At 40.9% G+C, this 25867-nt stretch overlaps 2 protein-coding genes and 1 long non-coding RNA gene across 7 annotated transcripts in view; 1 reads left to right on the top strand and 2 right to left on the bottom strand.

Annotated features, from left to right (window-relative positions):
- Nucleotides 1-9275, bottom strand: part of FAM120C (family with sequence similarity 120 member C) — a 138815-nt gene extending 129540 nt beyond the window's left edge. For all 3 annotated transcript variants that reach the window (XM_030850126.2, XM_060291811.1, XM_030850127.2), the window contains exon 1: nt 8529-9275. In XM_030850126.2, the coding sequence (XP_030705986.1) occupies nt 8529-9215 (687 nt within the window). In that variant the 5' untranslated portion in view covers nt 9216-9275. The remainder of the gene's footprint in view (nt 1-8528) is intronic.
- Nucleotides 8568-24598, top strand: LOC132594421 (uncharacterized). 3 transcript variants are annotated; one of them, XR_009560594.1, is made up of 4 exons: nt 8568-8951; nt 16307-16353; nt 20911-20986; nt 22618-24598. It is a non-coding gene; the product is annotated as an uncharacterized lncRNA (long non-coding RNA). The 3 variants fall into 3 exon arrangements; XR_009560592.1 differs by having other exon boundaries at nt 8568-9224; XR_009560593.1 differs by lacking the exon at nt 8568-8951 and adding an exon at nt 9387-9576.
- The window catches only part of WNK3 (WNK lysine deficient protein kinase 3), a 185167-nt gene continuing 176537 nt past the window's right edge, over nt 17238-25867 (bottom strand). Inside the window, exon 23 of the mRNA XM_060291809.1 lies at nt 17238-22933. Coding sequence (XP_060147792.1) covers nt 22604-22933 — 330 coding nt within the window. The 3' untranslated portion in view covers nt 17238-22603. The remainder of the gene's footprint in view (nt 22934-25867) is intronic.

Here is a 25867-nt window from a genome sequence, read left to right as displayed (position 1 = left end):
TTTCACAGATATGGGCACAAGAAATATTTCATATTCTTCAAAACTACTATAAAAAAGTACAAGCACAACAATCAGTGGTGTCTTAGTTATCTATTTCTGTATAACAAATTACCCCCAAAACTTAGTGGCTTAAAAAGCATTTATTTTCTCATAGTATCTGTGAGCGTGGCTTAACGGGGTTCTTTGGCTCAGGGTCTCTCACAGGCTGCAATCAAGGTGTCAGCTGGGGCTGCAGTCATCTCAAGACTTGGCTGGGGAAGGATCCACTTCCAAGCTCACTCATGTGGCTGTTGGCAGGATTCAGTTCCTTGTGGGCTGTTGGACTGAGGGCCTCAGTTCCTCACTGGTTGTTGGTCAGAGGCTTCCCTCAGTTACTTGTCACATGGGCTTCTCCCAAGGGCAGCCCACAACACGGCAGCTTGCTTCATCAGAGTGATCAAGCAAGAAATGCCAGAGAGAGAGAAAGAGAGAGAACAAACAAGATGGAAGTCGCAGTTTCTTATAACCTAATCTTGGAAGTGACATCTCATCACTTTTGCTGTAGTCTGTTCATTAAAAGCAAGTCACTAAGTCCAGCCCACACACAGTGGGTGGAGGTAGATTAAACAAGAGTGTGAATACCAGGAGGCGGGAATCACTTGGAGCCATGTAGAAGATGGTTATCATGAAAGGCAAGTGGCACTTGGTCACTGTGTCAGGGAGACACCATGGATCGGTAGAGACTCCAATAAATGAAGACAATGTGGCTCGGCAAAAGGGGTCAACCAGTGTTGTGAGAGGATCTGATATTTCAAGAGTGGTTGGAAAGTCAGAATTCTTGGTAACGTTTCACAATTTTTAAAATGTTGGCAACAAGTTCATATTTGTTAAAAAAGAAATGCGTTTGTAAAATGCAAGTTAAATGATAGAAGAAAATGAAAAATCATTCAACTAGATGATGCCTTAATATTCAACCCAAACCCACTATTTGACTTCAGATTCTGATGAACACTATTGATCAATGAAAATCAAAGAAGTTCTTTTTAAAAAATGTGTGGGGCTATGGGCTGTCAGTTTGCCATCCCTGCCATACCTTTGGGATTTTCTTTGTGGTGTAGATGAAAGGGCAAAGGTTTTGGTGTCTGAAATGCAAATTGTGGTTCTGCCACTTCCACTATGTCCTTGGGCCTATGACAAGAGCCAGAGAAAAGATATTCCGGGCTATTATTGTTAGTATTTTCTTACTTGTCTCCCCTACTAGACTATGAGCTGCTGGAGGGTTAGAAGACCCACCTGACCGCAACACTCCCTTATCTCACTTTCCTACTTCATTCTTCTGTACAGCACTTACTATACTACCTAAATACTATATATTTTGTCTTTTTATCTTGTTTATTGTCTGTCTTTCCCACTAGAATATAAACTTCATGAGGTCAGAAACCTATATATTTTGTCTTTTTATCTTGTTTATTGTCTGTCTTTCCCACTAGAATATAAACTTCATGAGGTCAGAAACCTGTCTGTTTTGGTCACTGCTTTATCTTCTCAATATTGAACTGTGCCTAGTGCACAGTAGGAGCCCATTAAACATTTGTTTAATGAATGAATTCCATTGTTTATAGTACTTAGCACAGGGTCTGGCAAGAGTAGGTGTTCAAAAAATGCTGAAAAGCATTCATTGTCCTGATAAGAGAATGGTAGGCAGATCAAGAAGTACCCTACATGCCATGCCAAGCTTAAGGCATGAGAGTGAAATGTCCATGTCCAATCTACCTGGCACACAAGTTATTTTGGTCAAAGTAACTGTAGCTGGCATATATGGCATTTACTATGTGGTATATAATGTTCTAAGCACTGTACTTATATTAAATCATTTAACACTCACAATAAAGTCTGTGATGTAGCTTTTATTACTATCCTCCTCTTCCACATGAGAAAACTGAGGCAGAGAGAGGTTAACTTGCCCACATTTATATAACTAGTAAGTAAAAGAACAAGGATTTAAACCCAGGCAGTCTGGCTCCAAGGTCTGTTCTTAGCCATTATGCTACACAAACTAAATATAAGAAAAGTGTTCTGGAAAATGTTATTAAAATGCAACTATACTGTTTTGAGAGATGTTAAAGATGAAGGATTTTGATCTCAAATATATTTAGGTTCATATCTTGGCTCAACCACATTCCAGCAGTGCAACCTTGGGCCAGTGACTATGCTGAGCCTGTTTTTATTTTAGCTATAAAAAACGTAGATTAATACATATCCTGAAGGGTGGCTGTGATGATTAAATGACATAATGAATCTGACATAATGTGAGGTACCTAGCCCATGTGGTAGCTATTATTACTAACACCAAGGGGGAATTTATTCTATAAATGCATTGCTAAGCAGCTACAAAACTTACTTTTACTTAACAGAGTTTGGCAATTCCATTTGGAATCAAGTTAATTTACATGGAAAGAAACTATAACATTATAAAACACTGGTTCTAAATTCTTCCTTATCTGCCTTTCTCTTTCAACAACCATTATTGTATATAATGTGTCAAGCCCTAGAGCAAAATCTCTGCCCTCTTGGAACTCAATTAAAAGATAATCACAAACAAACTTCCAGTCATAAGATAAGTAAGTTCTAGGGATGTAATACATAGCATAGGGGAAAAAAAGAGAATTATAATGCGATATGAAAATACTATGAGAGAAAAAAATATGAGAGGTAAAAAGAACACTCTGGTAGCACAAGGGAAGGCATCATTTACCTTGGCTGGGAAAGATTTCATAGTGATAACTTTTGAGCAAGAATAAGTATGAATTGGCTACACAATGGTGAGAGTAAAATAAGAAAAGCACTATGTGAGAGGACATGGTATGTCTAGGAAGCCAGAAAAGTTCAGAATGGTTGGGACATTCCAACGGTTGGAACAGGTGTGGGCAAAGGTAAGCACCAAGTAAGGCTGGAGAGAGTTTGGGATCAGACTGTGAATGGCATTGTCTGCCATGCTGACAAGTCTGGGCTTAGTAGGGTAGGCAAAAAGTAGCCAGTGGGTATCTTCAGGCACAGACAAAAGTCAACTTTGGTTTTCAAAGTATCTCTGACAGCAATGTAGAAGATGGACTATGGTCCCGAGAGTGGTAAAGGAACAAGTTGAGGCAATTTTCATGGCTCAGATAAGAAATGATGGCAGCCTAAACTAGAGCAATGGGGGTGGAAGTAGCTGGACTCAGTAGACATTTCTGAGGTAGAGGTGACATGATCTAGTGACCGAGTGGATATGGGAAGTGACAGGAGAGTGAAAAATTGAGAAGAACTCCATGGTTTCTGGCTTGAAATGGATGAAAGACGACATCCATAGAAAAAGAGAACTCCAAAAATAGAACAAGTTTTTGGGGAAAATAATGAATTCCATCCTGGATAGTTTTTAGTATGAGTGACCTATAAGACATCGAGTAGTAGAAAGCTGAAAAGATGTGTCAAAAGCTCATGAGAGAGCTTAGGGGTAGAGAAAGAGCTATAGGAATAATCAGAATACAGTTAACATCTAAAGCCATAATAATGGATAAGATTGCTCAGGAAATGAATGTAGAAGAATATAACTAGGACAGAAGTCTTGAGAGCACCAATGCTTAAGGAAGCAGTAAGAGGAGGAGAAAGAACTAGAGACTTATAAGGAGAATCAGAAGTGAGCTGCATCATGGAATCCAAGAAAGGAAATTCAAGGAAAGGATGGCTCATGTCAATTATCTCATAGAGGACCAATAAAGGGTAAGAATGGAAATGGTTTTGGTGCCTTCAGAATGGTGACATCACATATCAAGTGGCAATAGGCTAGGAAATAGGAACTAATACGGTCTTCTTTTTTCAAGAATAATGGTTAAAAGGGAAGAACAGGGATAAGGATAATGGCTTAAGGAAATTACAAAGTAAAGGGGAAGTTTTTGTTTTTTAAAGGTTATTTGTATACACTTACATACCTATAAGTGAAAGAAACCAGAGAGAGAGAGACTTAAAATGCAGAGAAGAAAGAGATTGCTACTTTTGAATTCCTATAATATCACTATATGACTCACTCACTTGGCACTGAGCTTACACATTTGCCTTGTACTGGCAGTATTGTACATTTAGCAATGCTGGCACAAACTACGTGCTCAATAAATCTACTTATTATTATTTTTCTTCATGCATCTATGCATATTATCTGGCCAGTAAAAGTATACAATCTTACACAAGAATGTACAGAAAGGAAACTGTGTGGTGAAACTGTGGAAAGAGACTGAGCAATACAGATCCAGAACAGATTTTTACCCACCATTTACTAGTGTCCAGACCAAAGAAAAATCATTTCACTTCTTTGCACCTGTTATTCAACCGTTAAATGGGAAGAATATCACGCATTCTTGCAAGCTTATGAGGATTAAACAAGCTATTTAAAAAGCACTTTATATACAAATTGGTGCTCAAGAAGACCTAATTACTATTATGATAATTTTTCCTACCACTAGAGCATCTAGAAGAGTCACTAACGTTTCAGGATGTGTCAATGACTGAGGATAAATAAATAATCAGGAGGCACAGCAGCCACTGCTATACTGTATTCTAGAGAACGAAAGCACAAAATGGCATCAGCTGTTGGTCAGCCTTCTCAAACTTTGCTTATTCATTTACCATCAACATGATTTCTGCCACATCCAAGTACTGAACCTTAATACTTTTCTTTAAATCAACTTACTTCTTTTTTTTTTTTTTTTTGCGGTACGTGGGCCTCTCACTGTTGTGGCCTCTCCCGTTGCGGAGCACAGGCTCTGGACGCGCAGGCTCAGCGGCCATGGCTCACGGGCCTAGCCGCTCCGCGGCATGTGGGATCTTCCTGGACCGGGGCATGAACCCGTGTCCCCTGCATCGGCAGGTGGACTCTCAACCACTGCGCCACCAGGGAAGCCCCAACTTACTTCTTTAATTGGCCTCGTTCTAAAGAGTTATAGCTGTGAAACTGCGGGTTTCATGCGTTATCTTTTTTTCTAATATATATATTTAACCATTAAAACAAAGTATTCATCCCATTAACCACCCCACATCATCTTTCAAACCACATTCTAAAACTGCTTTAGGGTTGCTGTGAGACCCTTAGGAAGAGATCAGGTAGCAATTTGTGGTTTTACTTAATTTTTCTGCTACTGGCAATGATAACTTACAAAGGTTTGCAGAATGTACAAATGAAACAAACCAAATGACAAAATTCATCCCAGTTATATACCCTGAATATTTTCATGGAAAGTCCTAAATTGTCTAAAGCTAAAGAGACAGCCCAGCAATTTATCTTTTTATGTAATCCCTCCATCTCTATTTCTCTAACACAAATGAAAATGAGATTGTGAATAAAGGCCCATCCTGTGACCTAGTCTCAAGAACAGAACCAAGGAGAGGAGAAAAACACTAGTGGGTTTTGCTCTGAAGCACTAGCATTTCAATCAAAAGATATGGTAGGCATGCAGATCATTCAAGTGAAAACCTGCTATCTCCAAGATAGTGGAACACTCCTCTGAAAAGGCAAACCACAATGAGTTATTAACCAATACCTTTCAAGTCTGTGTTACAAACCAGGAAGTTCTCCATCACTCCAACAGCAACAACAACAACAACAATCACTGACCAGAACTAGGAGAGAAAACTTCACTCACTGATAACAGCTACAGATACTTTACATATGCACTTTTGGAGCCAGTCTTAAATCCACTATGTTAAGAGCCACACTACACACTTTTAAAAAGTCACTCCTACAATGCATTCTTAGATCACTAACCTTTTCATTCAGGGAAAAAAATGTATCCTGCACCTAAAATATACAAGTTATTATGGAGACTATGAAAAGATAAGAGTTTGTTTATAATATAGCATGGGGAACAAGACATGTATTTCACAAACGGTGGCACTCATGACTGAAGAGAGCTGCTGGGAAATTTCCCCCCAACATTTTATTAAGAAAAACTTTAAACATATAGCAAAGTTGAAATAATTTTATAGTGAACATTAGAAAAGTCACGACTGATATTCTACCATTTTTACTACATTTGCTTTATCACCTATCAATCCATCTTATTTTTTTACAAACTGCTGGGATTTTAAAAATAAGACTATGTTTAATGAAGAATCTTAGTAGGCCATATTAGGGTTGCTTCTCAAAAATTTTCACTGATGAGGTGTATGAACAAAAAAGCTGGAAAAACTCAAACCCATACTCAGTGTTCAATTCCTGCCAACCTCCAATCAAAATCTATTCAGAGCTCACAGTAGGCCATTTTATATCTCCACATCCTTGTCCACTCTGAACCATCCTTCCCAGCCCTCCTCAAGGCTCAGTACCAATCTGTGAAACCTCCCCCAACTTTCACGCCCTCACCCAGAATTAACCAATGCCCCCTACAGGGACCACATTTTTCATCATTAGCAATTAGCTCACGGTATCTGCAACTCTTGTTTTCAGTCTGACTCTTTTACTAAACTCTGACCTCCGTGAGGGCAGGGATCCCCTTACTTCACTCTGAATCCTCAGCAACCAGTACAGTACTTAGCCTATAGCAGGCACTCAATAAATAATATAAATGAATAGCCCAGACCTGTCTTTACCCAGGAGCCAAGGAAGATTTTAGTCCAGTGTGGGAATGATTTAATCACACCGGCACTTTAGAAAGATTCATCTTAGAGCACCGTTGTTAAGAGCATGAGCTTTGGAGTCAGATTGCCTGGGCATGACTCCCAGAATCCCAGCTCTGCCATTTATTGCCGGGTGACTCTGGGCAAGTTTCTAAACCTCCTGTGCCTCAGTTTCCTCATTTGAAAAACGGCTAATACTGCTTCACAGGTTATCGTGAGGATCAAATGAGATCATTTTTGTTGTTGTTGTTAAAGCACACAGATTAGCAGCTGGCACATAGTAAGCATTCCATCAATGTTAGTCACTGTTGCCGGCAACCAAGTTAATGACAATGAGGTAAAAAGTCCTTAAAGCTCGAGTGGTAGCAGTGAAAACAAAGTGGAAAGAATGGCCATAAAAGAAGAATCTACTGAAAAATGCTCAGTCAGGAAGGCAAGCAAATGAGTGTCTGACATATTTTTTCTCCTACTTTGTATGTTTGAGATAGCTCGTGATTGAATTTTTTTAAAAAAACATTAAAAACAGCTATAATTACCCAGCCTACGCACAGATTAGATGCTGGGCACAAGGAGTCTAGCATGACTGGACTCTAGCCACAAGCTCTATGACCACTGTGAGTTTCTTTATGCAGGTCTTTCAGTCTCTCAGCTGAGATTTTTTTCATTACTCCACCCAGCACCATTTCTTTAGTTTATGATTCCCACAATTCCATATCCTATCTTCTGACTGTGCACACATCCCCAAGAGCCTTGGTTGGGGAATGGGTTTGTGGTTTTGTCCTACCCAACCCTGTACTGCTTTTCTTTTTCTTCTTCCTGCCCACCTCCTTTACTTCTCAAGCCTTGCTATTCCCTACACGTAGGAACTTGAAACCCAAGAGTATGGAAAAGCAATAGAGCAATAGCAGTTGTGCCAAGAACTGGGGTTGCTGCCAAGCTGTTCTCCAGGCCCCATATGCAGTGACCAACTACATGTAGAGATTAGACTGAACTGCCCGTGGGGCCTCACATGCTTGATATTCCCGTTTGCTTCTGTTCATTTTCTTTCTCCTGCTTAAATAAGCCTCTTCCCAAACCTGTAACCAATTCAAATCCAATTCATCCTTGAAGACCCAGGTGAGGTCCAACTTCTTCAAGGAAGCCTCCTCTGACCATTTTAGCCCACAGACATTCCCCCCCCCACACAAAACAGGTACCAATCTGTACCATAAAGCATAATCACATACACATTTATACCATTAAATAAATGTTTCCTGTGTATATATTTGATTTTCCAAGGGCAGGAACCATGTCTCACATGTCTTTTAAACCCCTTACTCTTAGTGGGTTAATACTTGTTTAAAAGCGACTGAACCAGTGGGTTTGTTTGTTCGTTTGTTTAGGCTAAGGAAGGATGAGGTAGAAACATGTTGAAATGAAAGAGGTTGAATGAACAGATGGGTGCAAAAGAAGCACTGGTTCAAAATTCGGGGAAAAGCTGTAGAAGAAAGGTGCTCAATTAACAAGTTTAACTGATTTGCTGCAAGGTTGGAAAAAGACACAGAAGAGAGATGTCAACTGGAAAAATCTGGAAAATGGCATTTCAGCTTGAGGCAGAAGACTGCAGGAGAAAGATGGGGCTACAAAACAAATTCTGCTAAAGCCTAGGGATAGGCCAATTGGATAAAGGGGGTTATTGGGATGACATGGGTAGAGATGTGGTTATGCAGGTGAGCGAATCGGTAGGGCGTGGTATGAAGGGTTGGGTAGATGGATAAAATGATCGAGGGTAGTTAGGCAAGTGGGTTAGCTGACTGGGCGCTGAGTGGGTGGATGGGAGACAGGTAAGTGGGTGGGTGGTTAGGTGTTTAGTTGGGAGGGAATAGGTGTGGGGCGTATTATTTAAGATCCGGCCCCTCCCTCACCTTGACCCGGAAGCGGATGAGCGCTAGCCTCACGCAGTGGCTCAGGCAGGCCGGTGGCAGGAACCAGGCCCGTGGAGGAGGGGTGCCCTTGTTGCCCACGTGTCCCACGATCAGTTGCGCTGTCTGCCGCTCGGCCTGGCACCGACGGCCCCACTCGGCCAGCCGGTCCTTGCCCAGGCCCCCGGGGAACATGACCACCAGCTCCAAGCCGTCGCCGCCGGGATAGGCACAAGCCTGACATAGCGCTGACAAGTAGCCCAGCATGGCGTTCCATTGGCCGCCACACACCCAATCCGTCTGGTAGCCGCCATAAAGCCGAGGCAGCGCTGAGCCCGCGTCCACCAGCACCCGGGCCCCGGGCAGCGGAGGGGGCGGCGGCGGCGGGTGCAGCCCGGGGTGCGCCTGGCCGTGATGGTGGAAGTGGTGAGCGGGGTGATGGTGCCGAGTCGGCCCCGCGCCCCCGGAGTAGGCACCCAAGGCAGCGGGCGCGAGCGGCGGTTGCAGAGGCGCGGAGCCCCTGGCGGCGCGTGGAGCCCCGGGCGCTAGGGCTGCTGTAGGCGGCAGCGGGCGATGCTGCTGCTGCTGCTGCTGGCGCGAGACCGTACGCGCGAGTTTGAGGAGGTCCACGGGCACAACAGCCCCGGGACAGCGCTTCTCCAGGAACTCTTGGAAGCCCTGGACGCCCATGCTTCGTCGGTGGGCAGACGAGACGGCGGCTGCGCGAGCAGGCTAGGCGGCGATCTGGGCGCGAAGCTGGGGGCGGGCGCGTGCGCACTCCGCGGGGGGCGAGGGGGCGGGCAAAGGATTCCCGAGGGGCGGGGTGAGCTAGCGAGGGAATAAGGGAGGCGTGGGGAGGAGACCACAGACTGGATTTGGGTGGAGAGGAGTGGTGAGGCCGACCGGACTCACGAGAGGCTGGGAGGATAAAAGCGATGACGGCCTCTAGTCACTTCTCTCTTATCCCTCTATGGCCGCTCTTCACCGCTTCAAAAGGGGTGAAGCCTCTTACTTCTACCTCCAGGAGCCACGTTACCGCGTCTTCTCTATGGTACACGCTTTCTAGCTGGAGGAGGGGGAGCGGGGCGGGGCATTCTGGGAGTTGTAGTCTCCTCTACGGCCTCGGGATACAGTGTTGGAACAAGATTACCACCCCTGTCAGCCCTTGCATTCACTGGGTCTCAAGGGGAGGGGCGTGATATGCGTTTAGGATTTGCACTCCAGCTCTTCGCATCCACCGAGTTGCTTCAGGCTATTTACCGCCTTTCCCAAGAAAAGGAGTTGGGGGGGAGTGATGCATCATGGGAAAGGAAGTAGAGTGGTTTAATTGAATTCAGCTAAAGTATGCTAAAATTTCCCAGGAGGAAGAATTTTCCTTTGGGGGGAGGGAATAATGTGCGTAGCTTTTAATGAATGAGAAAGGACACATATGAAACGTAAAAATAATAACCACCATTTCTGTAACAATCCACTTAACTTTTAGCTACTGTAATTCTTTGAGGAAGAGTTCTTGGCCCCAGTTTATGAATGGTGAAAATTGTATAATTTATTTGCCCAAGGCAATGCAGAGACAAAGTGAAATCGAATATCCATTGTACTCAGGAGCTCTTTGGTCAGGGAGATAAGCACCAACACAAGTTAAGCTACAAGTTGTACCTTTCTGGTACTCACTGAGCTACAATGTCCTATGGTTAGGACCTTTGTTTGCAAACATTGTGAATCGATCTGTCGGGGAGCTCTAGAAAAATAGCGGTAAGGGCTCCAATTCCAGACGTACAGAATCATCTTTTGAAAATCTATTCAATATTTTCAGCATTCTCCTTGTTTGATTCAGATATAGACCAGTCTTCTGGCTGACTGGTGTTTAGGGCACACTGTTTAAACCAGAGGAGGGTAGAAAACAAGATCTATTCTGTTCTGTAACAGTGCGTAGCAGTCAGATCTGGCTTGGAACTTAATAGAAGGTGGGAGATAATGGCAGGCCGAGTAAGAATGCAAAAGTTTAGAACTCAAGAGTAGTCAGGGTGAATGAAATCTGAGAACAGTGTATTAGGATACAAAAGCTGAAAAATCTTCAAGCTCCATAAAGAAATTTATCATAAAAGACTAGTGGAGATAGAACAAACCAGATTGGCAAAGAATAAGTAGATGTTGAAGCAATGCACATAAATAACTCCTGTGAAAACAAGCAGTGAAAGGAGGGAATAGTGGCTTGAAGGGATGGTGGATGAAAGGAATAGAAGTTTTCTAGTATAATGGACACCTGTTGGATTGTCTACTCAGCCCTCCTTTTCTAGGAATTAACCCTCTCCCCATTTACAAAAACTGTCATGTTAACCATAACCATCGCTGACTGGGTCAAAGGTAGATAACGAATCCAAGCTGGGTCGATCAGAATCTCATTCCCTAGAAATTTGGAATTGGACCAGAGAGATCAGTTTTTCTCTAAGTGTAAAACTTTGAAGCTGTCAGTAGTCAATTTTCCCATCAGAGGGACAAAAGTAAAAGATGCTGGTCTGCAGGAAGAGAAAAAACCGCAGACTCTAGAGCAGAGATGGGAGATAGGGAGTCTTCATCGTGTTTAAGACTCAGGTTCTAGATCATTCCTCAGGCATTCTTGCCCTTGGTTTCTCTGAGGCAACCTCATATCCTTACTATTTTTAAGATAGAGTTGGGTTAGAAACTACTCATGACCAAAAAATTATTAATTCAAGAACTGGTACCAGAAATGGGGTGTGGCAAATTATAGACCCTAAACTATGGAACTGGCAAAGATTGGAGATCTCCCATATCGTTAATTGGAAGTTGGCATTCTGTGTTATTTGGCAGCGAAGCAGTTGCTTATTGCTCTTGAGACTCAAAAGCAGAGCAGCCCTGCCTATATCAAGAGTTTAGCAGTTGCTAATGATTAGATATTCATGGGCTTTGCTGATTTATTGTCTCATTTTAAATGTTCCACTAATTAGGAAACTGGCATCCAGTTTCCAACGAACTGGAAAGAGGTTATCTTTACAAGCCACCACAGTATTCCTTGTTATCCAGCTCCCCCAAATGTGATGATCTCTTCCTCTGTACATGCATTCAGCTGGAATGCAAGGAAGAGAGGGTAAGTGTAACATTCCCAGAGCAGATCGGAAAAGAGAGGCTTCACATCGTTGAACTCAACCTGTTTCCTATCCACGCTCTGAACTGGAGACCTTGAGCATAATGCCAGGGAGAAGGAGCCAAGTCTTTAGGTAGAGAGCTAAGAAATAGAAACCCGGGCTTCTCTGGTGGCGCAGTGGTTGAGAGTCCGCCTGCCGATGCAGGGGACACGGGTTCGTGCCCCAGTCCGGGAAGATCCCACATGCAGCAGAGCAGCTAGGCCCGTGAGCCGTGGCCGCTGAGCCTGCGCGTCTGGAGCCTGTGCTCCGCAATGGGATAGGCCACAACAGTGAGAGACCCGCGTACCGCAAAAAAAAAAAAAAAAAGGAAGAAAAAAAATAAATAGAAACCTGCAATAGGGTGATTATTCCCTTTAGCAAATCTGAAGATTCAAAGAGCATAAATTGACAAGGTTCTTGGCACTTGTTATTAGCATTGTGAGGCCCCTCAAATGAAATTAACAGGCAGTCATATGTGTAAGGTCGGATCTTAACAAACGGCACCGCGAAACAGAGGAAAGCTTCAAGTGAGCTTTATTAAGGAGCGCTCCCGGGCGAGGTTCACTGGTCCGAGAGAAAGGGGCCAGAGAAGTCGCACCCGGGCGAGGGTTGGGCAAGATTTTATAGGGGAAGAAGGGAAAGGGGTGTGGTGAATCTGGGAGGGCGCAGGGTATTCCTTATTTGGTGGTCTTTTCGGGTATCCTGGGGGACCGTTAGTCCCGCCCCTCGAAAGGCGGGAAGGCTGGGCCGGGTTCAAAGTCCCAGGTCAGTTCCTGGAACTGGGTGGTCCGGAATGTCTCCAGGGCAGTTTCTGGAACTGGGTGGTCCGGAGAATTTCGGTCTGATGCAACCTGTGAATCTGATTGTGTTCCCCTGCCTCGGGCCAGTTGGCCTTACAATATGAGGTTTTGAGGAAGTTGTATCACTAGAAAATCCTATCTAGTGAACAGGGACCATGAGCCAGCAGTGATTCTCAAAGTATGGTCCCTGGATCGGCATATCAGCACCTAGGAACTGTTAGAAATGTAAATTCTCGGGACTCACCCCAGATCTCCTGAATCAGAAACTCTGGGGGTGGGGCTAGCAATGTGTGGTTTAAATGGTGTCAAAGATAAACAAAGCCTGACATTAGTTAAAGCAATGAGGACAGATTTTATTCAATTACTGATAGTAGGGGAAAAAGCAGAGCTCCATTCCCATTTGTGCAGAGGTGACTGAGCATTTTAAAGGGAAAAGGAGGGAGGAGGAGCAAGGAGAGGCTCAAGTAGAGTCAGGGAAGTGAAAAATTACAGAGTTGGCCAGCGTAAATGCAGTTAGGCTAGCTGTGTCTGCTAGCTGGCAATTATTTAAGTTAGGATTATATCCTCCCACAGTTACTGGGAGACAGAGGCCCTAGCCTTCCCGATGACTACATTTCAAAGGAATGGTCCTTGAGACACACACTCTGGAGTTGTAGGAGATACATATACATCTCAAAGGGACAGGGGAAGAAGTCATAATTTTAAGCCCTTTTTGGTAAATGCTCTAAGAAAGGGAGGTCAGGGGTCTATTGTCAGGTGTCAGCTAGAGTAAGCTATAAATTCTTTTTACAGCCTGAGCTTTTCCAGATGGAAATTGGGTCATCCCAGAGACTCCGACTTAGGAGGCTAGAAGCCAAATTTGGTCTAGTCTCTTAGTGTAGGTGTTTGAATGGAGTGTTTGTGTCGAGAGTTTTTGCAGGTCACACTAGTTCTCCAGGTGATTCTAATGCACCCTTACGTTTGAGAATCACTGCTCTTCTAGAGCAGGCCCAAGTACAGACTGGTAAAGCAAAAAGAAGCATCAATAAAATGACTCCCGTAAGTTTTTCTATACCCGTACTTTATTTCCTTCCTTCCTATCCAGGTGGAAATGGTGCACACTTGGACTGGTGGCTGATAAAGTTGTGCCCCTCTCCTTTCATAAAAGGGAACTTAGTGGTTAATCTAAATATTTCTCTACTATTGCATGTTAGATCTGTTGGTGGCAGTTAAGTTTATCAGGGAGTGGCAGGATCAAGACGATCCACATTTAGATTGCCACTGAACTAGATGAGGAAGGGGCATGTCCATGCTGTGCCGTTGCTCTGGATACAGTAGTTGCATGTGACTTGCAGTTGTCCATAGATTGTTAGGTGTGGACATTTGTGGAATTGTAGGTATGGGGAAAATGGCATATGTGTTTACGGGGCAGTCAAACGGAGGACTATAGGTAAACGTCTGTTTTGTCTCCCCAGTACCCCTTTTCTACCACTTTCTCTACCTTACCCTCATGGTTGCACCAGGAGCTTATTCTTTATGTACCTTCCCAGAGAATTTGGGATTGAGCTGGAGGAGGGGAGATGAAAAATCCTGGCTGCATTCAAGCACCTGATTTATGTTCCTAAGGCCCATCTGCACTATCGTTGGGTGTTTTGAGACACCACCACCATCTTTATAATAAATCCCTCTTTTTTGTTTAAGCTTGTTCAAATTGGGTTTCTATTACTTACAAACAAGAATCTTAACATATATAGTACAAGAGAAACTTTATGCTAGGCATAGGCCATAGAGAGGGAAGAGATAACAGAGGCCAAAGCCCTGAAAGTAGAAAGGGACAGTAGATGTCACAGAATAGTGGTTAAAGTGTGTGCTTTGGAGCTGAGATCTTGGCTCCAATACCAGTTCAACTCCTTATTTGCTATATAACTAACAAGTTATTTAACCTCTTGAGCCCTTATTGTATCTATGAAATAGGGACTCATTAATTTATTCAACAGATTTATTTGGTACCTACTACATGCCAGGAATAACGCTGGGCTAGGAGAAAACAGTTTTCAAGGCAGTCAAGGAGCTTAGAAGGGAGATGGTAATGTACTTACCTCAGAAACTTCTGAAGATTAAATGGTATATTAAAGTGCTTAGCATAGTAACTGGCACAGTAAGCACCTAATAAACCTTAATTATTAAAATGAAGGCTGGAGAGAAGCATAAAGAAGTTGCATCGAAAATTCATATTGGATTCAATCTTCTGATATCTTCCACCTAAGTAGTAACTAGCTGTTCAGTTTCTGCAAGGGGCCCACTTAGCTTTATCTATTGCCCAAATCCTTGGGGGCTGTTTGAGAGGCTGTAAGCTTATATGGTAATAGTAAATAATTCATTAGAAGGTCTAATAAGGCTGCTATGTTGCTTGTGTTTCTTGAACCAGCAATAATAGCAGGGAGGTCATTTGATTAGTAAAGGAAGCAAGGACTGTGGTTCTCAACCCTAGCTAGTTTAATATGATATTAATATATCACCTGGGGAGCTTTTTAAAACAATACTAATTATAGGAATGGGGCCCAGACACTAATTATTTTTAAATTGTGGTAAAATATATATAACAGAAAAATTACCATCTTAACCATTTTTAAGTATACAGTTCAGTAGTGTTAAGTATATTCACATTGCTGTGTAACCGGGACACTAATTTTTTTTTTTTTTTTTTTTGCGGTACACGGGCCTCTCACTGTTGTGGCCTCTCCCGTTGTGGAGCACAGGCTCCGGACGCACAGGCTCAGCGGCCATGGCTCACGGGCCTAGCCGCTCCGCGGCATGTGGGATCTTCCCGGACCGGGGCACGAACCCATGTCCCCTGCATCGGCAGGCGGACTCTCAACCACTGCGCCACCAGGGAAGCCCAGGGACACTAATTTTTAAAAATACCTCCCCAGGTGATTTTAATATGCAGTCAGCGATGAGAACTTCTGAACTGGAATGGAGAAATCTTACAAATTTGTAACAGGCATGTGAACTAGTCTTTTCCAGTTCTTCATCTGTTTATCCCAAGGTCCTGCTCCTATTCAGACCATCATCTATGCTTTATTTCATTTCTGTCTTGACCTCCTGTCTTAAGACCCACCGTCTTTTCCCCAACTCCTACTACTTCAGCTCCTTCTAAATTCTTTAGTCACAGACTTAATTCTTTCATCTGATTCTTTTAATCTAGTGCTCATTAATGATGGCACATTTTAAATGGGTTTTATCCCCCAACTTAAACACTTTCATCTCTGAACCTCACTTTACATCATCTGGCACCACTGGGGCAAATACCCAATCTTTCACCAACAGACCTCACGTTGACTCACAGGTTGAGTTCAGTTTTGTCACATCTCTATGACTGTTTCCTCCTTAGTGATATGTAAGGTCCCTTCAGTAGCTGTTACTATTATTTGAGCAGACCTACTACGTGCCAGGTGCAGTGCTAAGCCCTTTATGTTTTTTCATTTAGTCTCAAAATACCACCAGTGAAGCAGTTATCCTTTTTACAGATAAGGAAATTGAAGCTAAAAAGTTAAGTAATTTTCCAAGTTCACAAAGCTAGAATACAAATCCAGGTCTGCTGAACTCCAAGTGGTATCTGTAGCAACTATAATAAGAACCAGGGCCCATTTCCAAACCAGTCTGGTTTCCCAAGTGCAAGTTTATTGTGAAAGTCACTAGAGATGTCTAACAATAAGCACAATTAGCAAATTTGGGACATATCTCATTTAATACTCACAACCACCTCATTGTACAAATGAGAAAATAGAGGTTTGAGGGGTCTGTGAGTCAAAAAACCTGTGTTTGTTCAACTGTGTACCTTGTATCCTCCCTTTAGGGATCACCTAGGAGAGAATACCTTGGAGTCATTGTCATAAAATCAAGGTAATAGATTTTTAAAAACACTTTACAAATCCTCATCTAATCTTGAATATTTCTGATAGGCCTCTTATTCTTCCTCCAGGGCTGTTTGCATAAACATATGCATGATTCTTCTACCTCAATTATCAAATGAACAAGGGATCTGACCTCATTTGACAGTTTCCCAAGTCACTGTAGTGTGGTAAATGAAAGATGTGCAACGGAGATTTCCAAATGCACTTTTTTCTGAAGGTGGACCATAAACACTGTCAATATGAAAGGAAATACTCCTTAATAAATTTACACAAAGGGCACATTTTGAATTCTTGCTTGTACCATAAACATATACTTCTCTTAAAATTATAAAACAAGCACTGGACATAACCTCATGAAAGATATATGAAAAGCGTATGTACTAATCATAATAATTAGTTGAAAACGTAGTCTAAATGTATTTTGAGTATTATTATTACAGTACATCTGAGAGTCAGTATGGCCTGAGGTTTTTCCCATGAATTTTGGAGTCAGACCTGGGTTTGGATCCAGGCTTCATCATTTACTAGCTATGGTACCTTGGTAAATTCTTTAATCTCTCTGATTCTCAAATTTTCTCTGTAGAGACAGTAACAGATCTAGCTTATAGGATTGTTTTATGAATTTTATCACAAGCCTAACTAACACAGTAGGTACTCAGTAAATCGTAGTGACTGTTCCAATTATGGCTCATTGACAAGTGAGGACAAGGGGTCCAACTCAAAATCTGTTGGAGCTATAAATCAAGAGGTAACACACAGCTTAGTTTATTCAGCCAGCATATCTATAGGACTAAAGTTTTTAAATCTGCTAAATTAGATTTGGTAAATGAAGAACCAGTTTAAGCCAGATGATTGCAGTGACTATGACAGCGTTTTAATAAGATAACATACTCATTTTAACACAGCCTTTATTTTCTGTTTCAAAACAAAATTTCCAGGAAACAAAACAAATGGTTGGATACAAATGAAATAAAAATCAGTTTCAAAGAACCAAAATCAGACAACTGCTTAAAGGCAGATCACTTGGTTTACCAAAAAAATAATAAAAGTTAATGTCAAGAAGGATTAAAATTAGGTTTAACAACATTCCATATAATGCTACATTCCCCAATTAAGAAAAGAGAGTTCACATATACAACTAAGTGTTAAGTGTAGAGAAGTGGCTGAAATTCTGCATACTTCATAGTAAATTAATTATGCATGAAAGTTTATTAATTGCATAAACTTCCTGAGTGGCTCCCATGCTGCACTAGGTCTACATGCTTAATATTCATATCAAACAAATTACAGCTTTAAGTGATTGAGCATGACAGACCTTGAACAACTGCACTTTCCAATCAGTCACTATTTCTGCTGAGGGTATGTTCTGGACCACAAACCTCAATCTGAAATCTTAAATTATAACGGAGAAGAAATGCAACTTAAAAAAAAAAACTGGAAGGATGACAAGCACACATTTAGGAATTTTATTTTTCACTGGCACTTTTTTTTTTTCTCAAGAGCCCAGTTTCTCCCCTTCTTGCTTGACTTTTGGCCTTTCTGTTGGAGGTTTTTTTAATTAAAAGAAGACCTTCCAGAATGGGAGCTGTTGGTTTATATAATCTTCCAGCTATCTCAGTTGAAAATAACTAAGTGTAACCTAGTTACTATCCCAGGCCCCTGCCAATGGTGGCTGTCAAGGTCCCTGACCAATGTTTGTGTTCATCCTTCACATACAAAGACTATTTCCAGGGTGACCTGAAAGCATCTGGCTCCATAAAAATTTCATACTAACTTCACTTCAAAGGATTTTACCAAGTTTGAGTGTCACCATTTTACAGTCTGGATTGTTTGTGGGTTTTTTATTTCAATCCCAGAAATTACATTTACCAAATCAATGACCTTTCCTATGCCCTGCTCCCTTACTGGTTCATCTTCTAAATAAAGGGGGAAAAAACAAGTCCCCAGTAAACTACAGGATTAAAAATGAACAATCTATTCTAGAAAATGGCCTGCACACCACCTCAAATATCTCAAGATTCTTCTAAACCAAACAGAAGATTAAATAACTGAATCCCAAACTGATGGCAAGTATACCTCAGGAATGTACTTGTACATGAAGCCTGAAATACAGTATTTACTAACATTAAACATGCTGTAGTGTTACACACAGTAAACATGTGAAACAAATAACATGTGGTTTACAAACATTTGCTCAGTTTTCTGGAAAAAACAGAGAATGCATCATTTTCATCACTCAGAGAAGACAGCAAAGAAGAAAGTCAATGCCTCCAATAAACTTTAGAGATTGGATAAACAGTTACGACTAACTACAATTCAACTAAAAGCATATGGCCATTTTAAGGTAATAAAATATCATTGCAAATACCTAGCAGTATGCTAATATGCTGAATGATGGGCCACTGCTGTAATATTTGTCAAATATTTCATTGTGATAGTTAAAGCAGTTTCAACCCATAGCCCTTTAGGCACACAGACAAGAAACGCATCTCTAATAAAAGATACGAAGTTACAGGGCTTCCCTGGTGGCGCAGTGGTTGAAAGTCCGCCTACCGATGCAGGGGAGGCGGGTTTGTGCCCCGGTCAGGACCCCACGTGCTGCGGAGCGGCTGGGCCCGTGAGCCATGGCCGCTGAGCCTGCGCGTCCTGAGCCTGTGCTCCGCAACAGGAGAGGCCACAGCAGCAAGAGGCCTGCGTACCGCAAAAAAAAAGATACGAAGTTACAGGCACCAGATTGTCTAATTTAGGTACTTTCTTATCATTTGTTTATTTTGCAACTAACTTCTACAACTAAGTCCTATATTGCCACCAGCTGGATTTATTTCTCTGTTCGCCATCCCTAAATCCCCAAAGCTTATTTCACAGAAGCATGTGGCTCTCGTCACTTAAACATAGATTGGTACCAGAGTGATGGTCCTTCTCATTTCAAACTCATAGTTAGCAGGCCAGATTTATAACCTGAAAGAATACTGAGAATCAAGGCAAAAAAGCAAGTTTCACAGGCAGTGTTTACATGTGTACCCCAAAACAGCACTGAAAAAGAGGTAGATAAACAAATGTAATTGGAGTAGAATTAAATCTGCGGTTCTAAAATGATACATCCCATCATACTGTACATAACACTCCACACTCAATCCAAAAATCACAGCAGAAAAGTGCCTTTTAAACTTTCACAGATAATTTTGCTGTCAAACCATTAGAATTCATGCTTGATATAAAACTGGCAAGAAAAATATGAAAAACGAAATGGATATTTGTTATACTACAGCAAATTGCCTTAGAGATTCAAGACTGCTACAAATATACATAGGGTTATTTTCATTAGATTTACACCAATACTGGTTTCATATTCTTATGATGTTACACCCAACTTCACAAACATAGCAGCAGGTAATTCATGATGAAATGCTCACATTGCCACATATGGAGATACAGTACTATTCATCAGACTTGCACTTTGAGAAGTAAACATGGTGGTTGGACACACAGACTACCCCCAAATAAACTTTACAAGTGGGATGGTTTAGTATAACCTTTTTTTTTCTACAAGAAGGAAAATGGAAAGGACAGGTTTGTGTGTGTGTGTTGGAAATGGGAAGAAGGCCCTTGTTACATAGTAGGCTCTTTGTTAAGTAAGAAGGGAATTTCTGAGCTTTACCTCAAGAGTTAATTATTTCTGGGGGGGGGGAAGTACCTCAGCAAGGATGAAAACAGCACTATCATATGATTTAGCAAAATTATGAAATAATGCAAAACCCCTAGATAGAAAACTAGCTAATATTTACAGTCAAAGTGACTGTAATTGGAATCAAATATTTAAGTAATGGGAAAAAAATAACTTAAAAACCCACAGTGATGTGAATAACACTGTTTTCTTCATTTCTGCACAAACTCACTTTTTTCTGTATTTTTAAACTTATACATGTTACATATACATCATGTATACATATGTTAACCCAACTACTGCAGTCAGCATGGAGACAGCAGTACACTACTCACCATCTTCAAACTTTAGAAGACTACTTTTCTTTCCAGCAAAAAATCTGAAAAGATTCTAAATATTACAAGGCACTGCAAAATTCTGCAGGCAAAAGAATGATGAATTATACATAAAACAGAGGTGGTGGCAAAATGTGGGACATTTGATGTAGAGCAGCCATTAATAAATGTAATTGTGCATGTCATCCATGGAGCTTTTTTCATCCTGGGGTACACTGTTTAAAAGGATTGCAACTCGAGAAGAAGGGATCATAAAACCTGCAGTATTTTCACTTTATAGGTTGTAAGTCTCAATGTAATCACACAAAGCTGACTCTAATAATGAAACACAAGCAGTTTTAAAGAATTACGGATTTTAGGCACATTGTTTTTGTACACATGGAAAATTGCAATGCAAGAATTTGCATTACACTAATGTCCTAAAACCACTTCAACTTGCAAATCAATACTGTAGAAGAAATTTGAAGAATCTGTACATAAGATTTAGAAAGACTCATCCAAACCAGAATATGTTTTATTAAAAGAAAACTGTGGCTCTTATCAACAGCAATTCTCAAAATGCTGCCCTGGATGCCCCCAAATGATAGCAACAGAATCTTCATGATGCTGAGTGTGATCCTCAGGTAAGTAACATAAGACACATTTGTTTTTTTTGAAAAAGTGTACTGCATGTCACAAAGTAGACTGTGCAAAAAAAGGTACACCCATTAAGTTTTCCTCATTACCTGGCAAGATCACGGGGTAAAATTTTTAGAGGAATATGGAGGAAAATCTGTCAACAGAAATGTTGGGTGATCATCTGGAATGTTGACCAGTAGACAACTTGTTATTACGTAAATGTGTACTAGAAATGACCTTGAAATCTTCAGAGCGAAAACTAAGTATTTTAAACATCTTTATATGTGGTAGTCGATAAATACCATTTTAGAATTCTATTTGGGTTTCACAGACTGAGCATTAGGTAACTCTGTGACCAGCCTTTTAAGATTATTACAGTTAACCTTCTTGAAAACTAAAAATGTATATTTTGACATTGCCTCCCCTCCTCCTAAAACTGGATAAAACCCAGTAAAGTGCAACTTGACAGTGATCTCTCTCAGATTCTAAAGAGGCTGCCAAAATCATCTGAGATCTAAAATCATCTAAGATGCTAGATACTAACAAGGAAACTATAACAACTGAAAAAAAGGTAATCCAAAAAAAAAAAAAAAGCTAAGGGCAACTTAAATAGTATCGTTTGAGGGTCTACTATCTACTGCAGGACAATGTATACCCCACATCTCTTAGAACCCTGTAATGCCAGTGTTTCATGTGTAAGTCTCAAAACCTACAAAACCTACTGTGTCAAGTAAATTTCACTTCAGAAGAATGGACTAATAGAGGTGTAACTTGAATCCTCTTTGTTAGGAACACTAAGATTCCCCCCAAATGAGATTCACATCAGCTGCAATACATCCCTTGCAAAAGAATGCAAGCCAAACCAATGCCTCTCAGATGCTCAAAAACAATGTAGTGTGCACATGAGAAACAGAGATAGCTGCTTTGAATTACTATGGAAATCCTAAAGCAGCTACAGTATCTGCAGAATCAAGGAACTGTTACAGTTCTGTTTTTTCCTTTCTCTCCGCCTCACCTAAAACAAGGCTTCACTCCTACTGCTGTGACGACGGGAAGAAAATCACATTAAAAAGGGCTCATGTTCTATATTGGTTGACAAAGTTATTCTAATTTTATATACCAAAACATTTCCTGCAGCAAGTTACCCTGCCTTCTGCGAAAGGTAAACCTAAGATAAACGTGAAGAATCCCATAAGACTCCAGCTGTTGGAGGGTCTCACTTTGCCCATGTTAGGGGAATATAAATAGTTTTTATACCTTTTAAAGAAAAGTATCATCCAGCTGCAGAGAGCAGCAATAATGGAAAGTGTCCTGGAAATGGAAATGCTCAAGCTGAGCTTATTAAAGCATTCTGAACAGTATTTTTAAAAAATCAAGTATCAAAGAGGATAGGATTTGAAGTGAAAAAACATTTCTGTGTGCAGTGTTCTATGTACAAACTGCACAGTTCTACAGGATGATGAGCTATATCAAATACTACATTGGAAAAAAATATATAGTGGAAAGTAAACTCAAAACGAGGGAAAATATGGCAGAACCCAAGAAGAAGAAAGTTTATTATCTTAGGTGTCCTGGAAATATTTCTGAAAAACATTTCCTTTTTCTTCATCTTCTACTCTGATTCACTTGGGACCAGGAGGGATCGCGGATGGATTCTGAACTGATGAAGCTGGAAATGCCTGCAAATTCATCCCCGGCTGGAACAGTCCCCCAGATTGGGTAGGAATTACTACAGACTGTTGTGGTGTTCCTGAAATTCCTACCCACTGTACCGGATACCCTGGCCCCCCCACAGCATTATATTGACAAACATGGGGTATTCCATATGATGATAATGGCCCAGGAAATGAAGGGCGTGAGAGTCCTTGTGGCAAGGAGGCTGGGACAGCTCCACGGATTTGGGACAGAGAAGAAATCCATGTTGATGTGTAGCCCATAGTAGATGGAGTATTCTAACAAAAAATAAAAACAAAAGATCAGTTTATTTGGTAGATACTTTTACCCATCTGTATTCTTTTTGCCTTACTACTCTCCCATTATTATTCTGACTGTCTACCATTTTTGGAGTAACGTTCTGTGTGCTAAGCATAGTTATATACCTTATTTCATTTCATCTTCGTAACTGCCCTGCAAGGCAGGCATTTTTAGATGAGGAAACAGAAGCTCAAAATTGATAACACCCATCACCACTTAGCAAGTTAATAGTAAGGTGAGGATTTGAACACAGTTCCAGCTAACTCCAAGACCCCTGCTAAATTTCTGTTCACAGTTTAGTGTCTCCTTTCCTCGTGCTAGCACTACTCTTCAATTTTTACTTCCTTCTGCCAGTCCCAGGCAGTCTCTCATTCAGGGCCACAGACAACAGTAGTCCATGTTACTACATAATTCTTTGAAGAAAGAGGAGCATGATTTAGAGTGGCATAGGGGAAAGCCTGGCATATAGTAGGTGCTCAAGAAATGTCACCTCCCTACCTCCTCCTACTCACTATTTAAAGTCTGACATTTCTGTTATATTTTTGGAAATTTAAACTCAACAATTATGTTTTGGGCAGTACTAAGAAAACATATTCCTGCCTGACTCTTCTTATTATATTGTATTGTAATTATGTGTATGTATAGAGATTACTGAAATCTTATGCACATGGGAATAATAAGTCTAAATGGAAGTAAATAATTCTTACTTAAAGGAGAGCTTGGTATCAGTCCCAAATTCTTAGTTCTTGTAAATTCATGGTCAAGCTAAAACACTTTCAACTAAAGTTTCAAACTACAGTTAGGTTAAAGGTTTTTAGCTTGACTCAAGAATGAATGACAAGATCTCTTGAGGTAAAAAAGAAACATTTGAAGTCCAGCAATCCCTTTTTCATATCAGTATTTTTGTTCTGTTAAAGTAAAACTAAATACTTCTGATTTTAAAATAGCACATATAGTATGATCACATTTTTGTAAAGCTATTTCTATGTATTCATATACAGACATAGAAAGATATCTGAAATGATGTTTATCTAAAGTTAGTGACAATTATTTCTGGGTGGTAGGATTTGAAGGTGGTATTTTAAAATTTTGTACTTTTCTGCATTGATTAAATTCTATAACAAACATTATTATTTTACAAACAGTAACAATGTGATTTTTATTTTAAAAAAATTGGAGATGACATGTTATACTTAATCTTCTCTTGGATATTTAAAAGGCATCTCAGATTCAAATGACCAAAACCAAATGTATGATCTTTCTTCTACCAAAACACACTGCCTGCTCATGTTCCCCTTCTTGATGATTGGTATGCTGGAATGATAGCCAGTTATACCAGCCAGAAACCTTGCCTTGACACCTCCCCTCTGCCAAACATCAGTTCCATCACTAAATCTGGTCCATTTTATCTCTTAAACATTTCTTGTAATCTGTTCACTTCTCTTCATCTCAGCTTCTCTCTCTCTCTTTTTTTAAATTGAAGTATAGTTATTTAAAAAGTTGTTCAACTTCTCTTTATCGGGCCTACTGTGACTAACTCTTAATTGGTCTACCAACATCTACCCTTATCTTCAATAATCTTTCTTCTTGCTTCAAGCCAGAGTGATCTTTTCAAAAAGCAAATCTGGGGCTTCCCTGGTGGTGCAGTGGTTGAGAGTCTGCCTGCCGATGCAGGGGACACGGGTTCGTGCCCCGGTCTGGGAAGATCCCACATGCCGCAGAGCGGCTAGGCCCATGAGCCATGGCCGCTGAGCCTGCGGGTCCGGAGGCCACAACAGTGAGAGGCCCGCGTACCGCAAAAAAAAAAAAAAGCAAATCTGATCATGTCAACCCTAGGGCTTCAATGGCTATCCATCTGTCTTAAAATAAAGACAAAGTTCCTTGTCATCACCACTTTTAAGACCCTCCTTAGATTCACTGTGCACCAACTCCTCTCTGCTCTCTACACTTCAGCCAAATGGACCTACTTTCAGTCCTTTCATTCTGTTTCCCCATACAGGGGTTTTGCATATGCTGTTCTTTCTGCTTAGAATCATATTCCCTCCCCTTTTCACCTAGTTAACACTTACTCATCCTGCAGATCTCTGCTCAATCATCACTTTCTCAGGGAAGCTTTTCTTGACTTCCCTTTACTAGGTCAAATTTCCCTTACTGTATGGTATCCTATATCTCTCCTTTGTAGTCCTTATTACAGCTGCAATTTTATGTTTATTTATACAAGTCTGTTCATATCTAACTGTCCCACCAGCATATAAGTCCCATGAGAACAGGGAACATACTTGTTTTTGCTAATCAAACCCAGTGCCTAGCAGAGGGCTTGGCACATAATTGTGACAAATTTTTCTAAGGCACAGAACAGTAACATGCAAGAACATTAGATAGTGAGATGGGCTCTCCACACAAAGATATAATCAACTGAACCTAAAAATACAAAAATAGTTACATATATAGGATACTACTATGTGCTAGGCACTTTAAAGATGTTACCTCATTTAATCCTCACAGCAATCCTGCAAAGCAGGAAGGTATTATCCCTGTTTTAAAGACATGAAAACTGACGCACAAATGACTTGTCTAAAGTCACACAACTAGTAAATGACTGAGCTGACGCTGGAACCCCAGTCCGTATAAAGACCTTCACCGCTTTTATTCGTACTCCATTTTCTACTCACTCTTCTTCCAAACATTCTCATTATACCACAATAAACCACCCTCCAACTCATCAACAAAGGCCTCCATTCACATAGTGCTCAGAGGATCTCTCACGGGCAGCACAAACACATTTATGCCTTAAAATTTGCCTCTAAAGGCTTCCAATTTTTACAATGGTGATACTATCTGTGTATAAATCGGTGCCAGGAATAATATAAATACACAGATCCCTTAAGCAGATACACTGCTTACTAGTTTGG

Source organism: Globicephala melas, chromosome X (assembly GCF_963455315.2).
Source record: "Globicephala melas chromosome X, mGloMel1.2, whole genome shotgun sequence".
Taxonomy (NCBI): Eukaryota; Metazoa; Chordata; class Mammalia; order Artiodactyla; family Delphinidae; genus Globicephala; species Globicephala melas.
Note: the sequence above shows the minus strand (reverse complement) of the source record. Positions and strands in the feature narration are given on the sequence as shown.